We start from the raw sequence: 10,430 nt of genomic DNA on the forward strand, positions 1-10,430 counted from the left end.
TGGAAACAAGGCTGCTGGCAGAGCCAGAGCTCAAGCTCACACCTCCTCTACCAATCATTCATTCACTCACCCAGCAAGCATGGACCGAGGACCCCCTCTGCGCCAGGCGCTGCTCTAAGTGCTAGAAATACAGCAGTGAGCAATACAGATACCGGCCCAAACCTCTCAGTAGAATGTAACTTAGTGCATGAAGTGGTCATAAATGTTATGGAGAGAAATAAAAACACTGCAAGGGGGACTTGGAGTCCCAGGTGTGTGTTGTCTATGAGGGTAGGGGAGGCTCTTTTATACTGGACAGTCAGGGACTGGCTTCTTCTCCAGCTTAGGTCCAATGTCCACTGTGATCCAGTCAACCATGGCCAGAAGAATGGGATGCAGTGAATGGCAGCCCCACTGGAACCCCAGAGTCGGAGTGGTTAGATGGGAAATGCTGTTCCCAGAAACCGCTGTGCTGAGCAGACTAAATATAGATACCCACCACAGCTTCTTGCTAACAACAATGACAAACTGGTGCTCAGGATGGTGAAGAACAAGGAAGCCCTATCTCATCATGAAAACCTGTTGAAGGTACCATAGACTTTTAGCCTGAAAAGGAAAAAGTCTCAGGAGAAACATGGGTTCAAATTTTAGGATCAGCTTCCATAACTTTTCATGCCGATTTGTTTGTATGGCCCTAGGACAGAACTAGGAGTAATAAGTAAATGACACAAGGTTCAGAATCAACTCAACATAAGGAAGATATTTCTAAAAGGTAGAGCTGTTCAACACTGGAGTACGCTGCCTTGTCAATCAATAAAAATCCTCCCTAGAAGTTCAATAATGTGCTGTACAGCCTCCCAGTAGGGGCACTACAGGGATAATTCCCAAAAACTACCATCTCCCAAGTCTTCTGAACTCAGAATCTGTGAAAGCACAGGGGCTTTATGACAAGAATATTCGGCTCTGTGATTTATTCTTACACTTTTTCAGGGGTCCCAGATCCCTTCAACAATCTGATAAAGGCTATGAACTCCCTCTCCTCAAAAATGCATCAGAATATACCAGAATATAGAATGCTGGGGGTCCACGTACCCCCTACAGCTAAGTTAAGAATCACTGCTTTAGAGCTCTGACCCTTTTTCCATTTACTTCCAGGAACATAGTTGTGTTCCAGAGGTTCAAGATTGCCAAAAATCAGTAAGTGGGGCACTGCTGTGTTGCTTTTGCCAAAATGTTGACCTTCCTTTCAACAAGATAAAAGATAGAACAGGACCTGGAACAAAGCCTGTACTCAAAGAAGCAGGTTTCCTTTCTTTTCTTCCTTTATTATCACTACATCTTTTTTTTGAGACAGAGTCTTACTCCATCACCCTGGGTAGAATGCAACCTCAAACTGCTGGGCTCAAGCAATCTTCCTGCCTCAGCCCCCCAAGTAGCTGGGACTACAGGTGGATGCCACCACACCCAGTTAATTTTTTCTATTTTTGGTAGAGATGGGGTCTCGCTCTTGCTCAGGCTGGTCTCAAACTCCTGAGCTCAAGTGATTCTCCCACCTCGGCCTCCCAGAGTGCTAGGATTACAGGCGTGAGCCACCACGTCCAGCCTCTCACTACATCTTAATAATTTCTTGTAATCTTTACTCAAGAAAACTATTGCAAACACTTTATCCTCTTCTGCTGTGTTTTTGTCCTGAATTCCCTCCTTTCCAGACCACACTGTAAGCCTTCACATTCTCTCTGGAACATTTTAACGCTGTTCCTACAAGGTCTCTTATTTCCTCCCACACCAGGGTTAAAATCCACCCAAGGTGAGGGAGGTCTTCTTCACTACCCCCTCCCTCCCATGTCTCTAACCTGCAGCCCAGTCTATCTCAGTATATTCCATTATGAGCTCTTTTACAAGAAGAGCTACTATCAGTCAATAAAGAGCATATCTTCTCCTTACAAAAGACTTCATTCAGCCAAACCAGAACATCAGGACTGCTTTCCCTTTACAAATATCCCACAGCCCACTCTGGCTGCTTATGCTTGTTTTTCCTCAAGAGTATGCTCTGTGTTTAAGGGAGTAACAACTTTGTAATTTTTCGTAAGTAGTAGTCAAGATGAGGACCACAGTCTGACTCTAGAGTCCATATTCTTTAACACTTTATTCTGCCTCATTTATTCAATTGAGAGAGAAAGAGCACCCTGAGAGCAGAGCCCTGGTCATCTATAATTATCTTGTGATCACAGAGTTAGGTGTTCAACAAGTGTACCTTCAATGAAAGAACTAAACAGTGGAATAGAACTCCTCGAGTAATTCCACACTGTTTAGCCAGAACAGTACTCTAGGTCTGATTGTCAACAATTCATTCAGGCCTTTAGTATACTTAACATTTTCACCTGTTACTAAAGGCTTGAATAAATGAAAGATATCTCATTACTTGATGAAATCTTAGTTTGGGCTGCAGATAAAACTCAGGATGGATAATAGGCCAATGATTTGAAATGCTGAATCATAAAACTGTTACTAAGTGACAAACTACAAATTTTTTTAAAAAATTAATTAAGCACTTCTCTTGTTTGGGTTTATCTCTCACATCACATATGCATGATGGGAATTTCAGGGAACCACTCTAAAATACCCTTTAAAAGCTCTCCTTATATTACCTTCTCTGTGTCATGTCATTTTTGCTGCAATATACTTTGCACATCCAGACCTGCAGAGGTGCAGGTGGTGGAGAAAAAAAACAAGCTGGTAACTGTTAAGAAACTTGGTTTTCTAACAAGAAACTGATGGACGTGGAGGAAGTAATGCATCTAGCGTGGTCTGGCATACACACGTTCAATAAAAATATCAAAACAAGCAAAGCATTTTGTGATTGTGATTCACGTTAATCTGCAAGAGAGGAAGTGGGTGGCAGATAATATGAAGGAGAATGTTCACTTTCTGGTAGACATTCGGGGTGGACAAGAATTACTCTAAAAGAAAATACTCTGTCTTTTTTAATGAGCACTTACTCTAACTCAGACAATGCGTTGTGCCCACAGGATAGATGTCGTTATTCTGCCCATCTTACAGGTGAGGAGACTTGCCCAAGGTCGCCCTACTACTATAATACAGAGACTAAAATTCGAACCCGGGTAGTCTGACTCCACAGCTTGAGCTCTCAAGCCCTGAGCAGCATCACCTGTCGGGCCCCGGTGCAGGCCCAGGGAGGTAACAAGGCGTGGGGGCGTTAGGATATCCCATCTCGCAAAGTGGGCAGGACAAGGATCAGAAACGACATAAACGAGGCCCCAGGAGGCTGTGAGATTTTAACAAGGTCACACAGAGTTTCCGCCCAGGCTATGGGAGGATCCCCGAATCCCTCAGAACCACTGTGGGGGCCTGAGACGCACAGTCCACCCGCACAGAGACGGCAGTGCCTAGCTCGCCGAAGTCAGGACTGACAGCAAGTCCGCAGGCCCCAGGGCGCCGGCTGCTGAGCCAACATCGAAGTCAGGCCTTCGCATCTGCCCAGCGTTCCGCCAAAGGCCTTACCCGGTCGCCAGAACTTCACCGGTCCCACGGGCGCAGCCATGCTGGGGTGAAAGGTCACGAGGAAGGCTCCACCCCCGCCGTCGCGCGAGAGCACGTGAGGGCCCAGGGGGCGTGGCCCGAGAGAAGCCTCCGCCCAGGCAGATCCGGCAGTGTGAGGGGCACGCCCCCGTGGTCTCCGTCCTCTGAACCACGTGACCTACGGCACGTCCCTGGGGAGCAATCTGGCCACGCCCCTGGCCCACGTGACCTCGCCCCGCCATATTGGAGAGAAGAGTGCGATTTTCTGCTTCTCTTTAGCATTGTGGGTCAGTGTTCCGGATGGCCTTCTAGGAGTCTGTGGTCGCCGGAGTGGAGGCTACACGCTTGCGGAAGGGCGGGCTTTGGGAGAGCACCGTTGGCGGGAGAGTCTTGCCGCTACCAGCGCGGCATCGTGCACGCAGTGGGCGCTGAGGCAGTGCTACTTGGATTAACTACGAAATACTGTTACAGGCTATCCTAACTTTGCTACTTGTCTTTTAATCTCCTCATTTCCACATTGACGGAAATCATAGTAACTACCTCGTTATTTTGATGATTAATTATTGGGAGACCAGGTACTGCGGTTTCAGCCCCTTCATGGAGCTTTCGTCCACGGTGGGAGTGGGGGTTTATAGTAAATGAATAAATGCTCAATAGAGAGTAGTGTTTATTATTATCAGCCAATAAAGCAATGTGAAATAGTATGGGACCTTGAACGCAATGCTGGAAAACGGGCAGGGGTGGGGGGCATCAGTTGGAAAAAGAGACCAGAAATGGGTAGATCAGTTAGGGCAGGGCACTAACAGCGTTTCCGACAATCGGATGCTCATGAATCAAATTCTTGTTAAAAGTACAGATTCTAGGCTCGGATCCAATCTCGAATCAATTTCCTGGGGCATGGCCTGGGAACCTGCATTTTAAGAAGCTTCCAGATGTCTTATATCAACAGCTTGGGAAGATTCCACTAATTCAAAGGAGAGTTAATGAGGGCTAATGAGCTCAAGGGGAGGAAGTACTTTACAGGCAGGCAACTAATTGGAAGGAAGTGAAAGGCTTCACAATCTTTGCATTTTTAAAGTTGTGAAGAAAATTCTGAATTCTTTGAGAGACATGGAAGCTATGACAAGTGATGACTAAACTCTGATCTTTTTCTTTTGCCCAAATTCATTTTTAAGGGGGCCTGGTGAGTCACACCTACAAATGGTAAAATCTCAATAAAACTGATTCCAGTATAGCATCACCTGAAAGATAGAGGACCCTTATTTTAACTCAAGCATTGCTTTCTGCTGATCCCTGATCTTTTGAACAAAACCTAACTCTTTCAGCCAACTGTCAACTAAAGAATCCCTGAATCCACCTATGACTTGTAAGACCCTGCTTTGAGATGTCCTGCCTTTTGGGGCCAAACCAAGGTATGCCTTCCATGTATTGATTTGTGATTTTACATGTAATCCCTGTCTCCCTGAAATGTATAAAAACCAAACTCTAACCCAGCCACGGCGAATCCACTTGCTCAAGGCTTCTTCGGCGTGGCTTGGGGCCATGGTCCTCAAATTTGGCTCAGAGTAAATCTCTTTAAATTATTTTAGAGTTTGGCTTCTTTTCTGTTGACAAAAGAGTAAGGGCTCTGGAGACAAGCAGCCCTGACTTGGAGTGCTGACTTTGCCATTTTCTAGCTCCTAGCTATCATTTAATCTTAGTTGTAAAAAGAGGTTTTAAAAAGGTATTAAATGAGATGACATGTAAAGTACCTAACAGGATGCAAAGACGTACTAGGCAATCAATGTCAGGTCTCAGTACCTCAACTCAAACAGAGCAAATCCACCAGGGGGAAAAATCTGAATTTACCTGCATAGATTCATTTAACAAATAACCTCCTTTGATTTATTTCCATGATAATGAAAAGAAGGTTCAATACATGTTAATCCTTCTGCCTAGAGTTCTCCATCCATCCTTTAAAATGTCCTCATCCTTTAAGGGCCAGCTCTGTATTTGCTTTCAGAGCAACTTAATGCATTCCTCCTATAAACTCAGAACCTATATGCTCACTTTTGGGATAAACACTTACTTAGTTGAAGTATAGTTAATCTGCCTCACAATTATTACTATACTGAGAACTTCTTGGGGATACAGACCATGTCACATTCATATTTATAGCCCAGTAACAACACCATGCTTTATACTTAGTTCTTCACTACATTGATTCTTCCTTGTTTTATTTTTATTTTCACTAAAGGCCCAAATACAGAAAACAAGGTTTACACATGAATACAAGCAAAAATGAAATAAATACCATTTAAAAAATTGTTTCTATATTTTATGTTACTCATGACTTAAGAAATCTTCCTGTTTACAAAGAGACAGTAGATTGGCCATTCCCAAGTTATTGGATCATAATCTTAAAGCTAGAGGAGACCTTCGTCAACATCTAACCTAAATATTCCTTGTCTTATAGAAGAGAAAATTGAGGTCCATAGAGGTTAGAAGGACTCAATCAGAATCAGTGGACTAATTTATTAATAGTATCAGAACTGAAACTACAACTCAGGCTTTCTAAGTCCCAGGCCAGTGTTTTTTCAACCACATGGGCCATTTAAATCCATTAGAGCTAGCTCTCCTAGAAGAGAATTAGTTCATCTGGCTCAGAAAGTTCTCAAAGTCCAAATGTCCCCAGTGGGTTTTATTGCTTAGACAGACTTCTTTTATTGAATACCTTAAATAATAAGTGTTGATGGTGTGGTTTTATTGTCACAAACTAGAAATGGTCTCAATAGACTATTAGTCTTCCTAATTAACTATTTTCAGAAAGAATGGCCTAAAATAACTCTCCTAAAATTAAAACTTATTTCTTGAGATGGCATCCAGAATTTATTTGGTTCATTGTCAACAATTTTATGAAAGTTTAATCATTTTGTTACATAGAGTGAATTTTGCAACTTCCAAATGATCATAGGTTTTCCAGAAAGAATGTTCTTCAAAATCATGTTACATGGGTACGACATAGAAGTTTTCCTGTGCCTATAGTAACTGGTACTTTCTGCTTTGAAATATTTCCAGACCAAGCATACTGACCATTTTTAGGAGACATAGGATTTAGGGGTTTTCCTTTTTGTACCACTTGAGGCTTTTGTGGATACAAGTGATAGAAAACCCAACCCAACCTCACCTAAGAAAAATGGCTCACTTCAATTAAAAAGTCCAAGAGTAGTTCGGCCTTAAGACACAGATGCATCAGGATACATAACGACATAATCAGAACTCTTTCTGATCATGTCCTACCTTCTACTGACTCAGGTGTAATATGGTAAAAAGATGACCACGTTAGCTCCAGCCACCACATCCAAGCGTCAAACCTCTTTCCAAAATTCTCTGGCAAAATGGCCACGTATCCATCTCTAAAGCAATCACAAAGGCCAGGGAATATGATGTATTAATTGGCTTAGGCCTAGGTCACACATTCCATCCCAAGGGTCAGGTGTGGTCAGCTTCACCAAAACTACATGGACTGAGAATTGGGAACAGAATGGTTCCCCAGAGGGAAATCTGAAGGTGAAATTATCAGAGGATGAGTGATTGAATGAATGAATGAATGAAGCAAAAATAACAGATGTCCACTACAACCATCCATGTATCCATGTGCTAGAACTGTTAGCCTCCTATGAAAAATCCTAACTCCACTTGGGTTGCCTCCATCAAGCCAGACCAGAGAGAGCTGCTATCCCCCAAACTGAAAAGAGATGTGGTCCTCTGTAGCATTGCTTTACTGAATTGTACTACACTGCGGTTTTCCACTGAGTCTAAGGTACAGCCCTCCACAACTTGTAACATATGTAAACCTGTCTGGTTTGTTGGCTTGTGCAGAGATCATCACATTCCACACATATTCGTACAAACAAAAGTGTTTGCTTAGCTTCAAAGACGTGGGTACAGACTTGTGGAGAGAATCACTGAGAAAGGCACTCAGCAACCAGTGGTGCCTCTGTCTCACTGGCCCAAGGGACATGCAATTCTAGGAAGTCAGTCAAATTGGGTAAGGCCTCCTCAGGTCTGCAAAGTGCTTTCCACTAGGATGACCATATGCTTTATTGTTCAAACTGGGACACTTCTGAGAATAAAAGGTGTTAACCAGATGGGACCTGGGGATAAGAGACATAAACTGGAACTTTGCCAGGCAAACTGGGACATACATCTAGGTGCGTGGCACCAGTAAAACCTAACCTAACGATACTTAACTGACTGTATTCAACACAAGGTACATATTCCATGCTCACAGAATGTCTGAATACACTCAATTCATTCATAGCTTCAGACAACTGCCCTTGTGCAGTTCAGGGCCTGGGCATGCCCCACAATATCTGTCATTGTTTATCATCAGAATGTGCTTATCAGAATGCTCTCCAGTACCATTTTTATGAGAAGATCCTTGTAAGAAATTCTTATCTTAGTACCAGGAATCACTATTCTTTCTGTAGCTGAATTAACTTTCATCTTAAGGATATTGTGAATGGTGCATTTCACCAGGTTTCTTTCTGTCTTGGTTACTGGAAAGCTTAGTTAAATGTGTGGCCTACACGAAGTATTTGTGTATGTCGTGGCGTGCACTTTTAGCCTCATTCCTGACTCCATTCTGTAGCCCTCACCCTTGGGTTTCTTTCGTATAACTTTTAATTGACAAAACCTTAGGTTTTCTTGTTAATCACTTTAGGTTCTCTACATAAAAAATAGACACTCCCCATCCCAACTTCTTACAGAGGTGGGGTGGCCATCTCTTCAGTTGATTCCTTAAGTTTTACAAAAGAATGTCAACCCTACAGTTTGATTGGGTTGACCTTAAAATTGCATGGATTGATCTCTAATTCAGGCAAATCATCAGGGAGGAAAAAAAAAAGGGAGAGAGAGACAACTGAATTTGAACAATGAATATTTATTTGATATTGAGAAATTTTTATCAAAGTTATTTAGATGTGATAGTGATATTGGGGTTGTTTTCTAAAAGTGAGTTTTCTTTTAGAGATATCTCCTGAAATATCTACAGCCAAGTCTATAATGGCCAAATCGGACAGCAGAAGGATAGAGGAATATAATTCTCTCCCAGGGAGGGGTAACAAATATTTTTAAACCATATGGGCTGCCACACTTGCCCCCCTGTCCCCTGGGAGTGGGCCCAGTAATCAACATTTCAAACCAGCACCACAGCAAACTCTGCCCTATAGTGACACTTTCCAGACTTGAGCTCAGAAAAACTTGGCTTATTTTGAGAGACAGAGCTATTTTCTTAGGATTCCATGTATCTATTGCTCTTATTTCTAATTTTTGGCAACACTTTCAGAGCATGATGGTTTTGAGCCTTGCTCCACAAAAAGAGGACTCTGTGACTGTTATTTCCAAGTCCTGAGTAGTCCTGCAGGAAAGAACCCTGTTTGAATTTATTTGGTCCAGCATTTCCCAAACTAAACACAGAACCTTTATTGTGTAATCCTATTAACAGTTCCGTAGAACATCAAGTTAAAATTTCAAACAAAATTAAAATACACTATCACAGATTAGGGCTTTGTACCTATATTTGTTAACGAGGCTAAGTTTTTGTTTCCCAGGCACCATTGCACTGACTGCCATTTCTCAAGGCACTCTCTCCAATGCCTCCATATTCCATGTACACAGTTGTGTTTAACAGTACTGAACATAGAATCTGGAAACCTGTGTTTAAATTCTTGTGTCACCATTTATGAGCCATATGTTCTTCAATATGCTATTTAATCTGAGCCAGTTTCATCTGAAAATTGGAAATAACAGCTGACTAACCTACGTAGCTCTGTACTACATTGTTGTGAGGATCAAAGATGGCACACACGAAGTGACCTAAACCTGGCCAGGTACAGTGGCTCATGCCTGTAATCCCAACACTTTGGGAGGCCAAAGTGGGAGCCTGACTTGAGGCCAGGAGTACGACACCAGCCTAGGCAACATAGCAACACCCCGTCTCTACAAAAATTTAAAAATTAGCCAAGCATGGTGGTGTTCCTGTAGTCCTAGCTACTTGGGAGGCTGAGGCAGGAGGATTGCCTGAGCCCAGGAGTTTTAGGTTACTATTAAGCTATGATTGCAACACTGCACTCTAACATGGGTGACAGAGCAAGACCGTGTCTCTGAAAAATAAAAAATAAATAAATGAGGTGACCTATATCTGTAAAATGGTTTCAAATAACAATATATTTATTCAAGGCTTAGCCCAAAGTTGTTTACAACCAGACATGGACCAGTTTCCTTACGTTTGCTTCACGGCCAGATTATAGCACTCACCCAGCAAATAACCTGGTCATCCTAAAACAGTCCTGGCACACGCATGAGTGCGGGAGCACTCAGGACCCGGTGCATCAGCATTCTAGGTGGTAGACGACGCCCTCCCTTAGTATAGATCTCTTTTTCTCTAGCCAAGTCAAGAGAAGGAAGAAGCCAGCATTTAACTCTCTTCCTTTTGTCTGTCCATGTGAATGAGACAAAAACAGGATTGCACAGCCTGATTAGCAGGGTGTAGAAACCAGTTACATTGCCTGCCACTGGATCAGGAATCTAGGATAATTGTCAGTGTCCTCTTTTGCCCCTACTCCAGGATATCAGATTGCTAAATCACTGTCAAAACACCCATCTGATGAAACGAGGCCCATGGGGCCACTAGAGTTAATATCAGGAATGAATCCAGGAACACACACCACAGCCTCCTTTGGCAGAGCAGCAGAGAACCAAGGTCCAAATGGAAGTAGTTCAGGCTTCTCCTCTGAAAAAAGAACAACCAGGAGCACGTGCGAAGGCCTGCTATTTCTGGCCAGTTTCCTCACTCAAACTATAGAGGAGCATTAATATTCAAAATGCTAATGAAGGTATAATGCCAATACTAGCTTTATGTCTTCTAA

General features: G+C 42.8%; 1 protein-coding gene across 2 annotated transcripts in view; it reads right to left on the bottom strand.

The window, feature by feature from the left end:
• DHX35 (DEAH-box helicase 35) overlaps nucleotides 1-3,547 on the bottom strand; it is a 66,562-nt gene extending 63,015 nt beyond the window's left edge. For both annotated transcript variants that reach the window (XM_069495638.1, XM_069495637.1), the window contains exon 1: nucleotides 3,502-3,547. In XM_069495638.1, coding sequence (XP_069351739.1) covers nucleotides 3,502-3,541 — 40 coding nt within the window. In that variant the 5' untranslated portion in view covers nucleotides 3,542-3,547. The remainder of the gene's footprint in view (nucleotides 1-3,501) is intronic.
• Nucleotides 3,548-10,430: the final 6,883 nt, after the last annotated feature.

This window comes from Eulemur rufifrons, chromosome 20 (assembly GCF_041146395.1).
Source record: "Eulemur rufifrons isolate Redbay chromosome 20, OSU_ERuf_1, whole genome shotgun sequence".
NCBI lineage: Eukaryota > Metazoa > Chordata > Mammalia > Primates > Lemuridae > Eulemur > Eulemur rufifrons.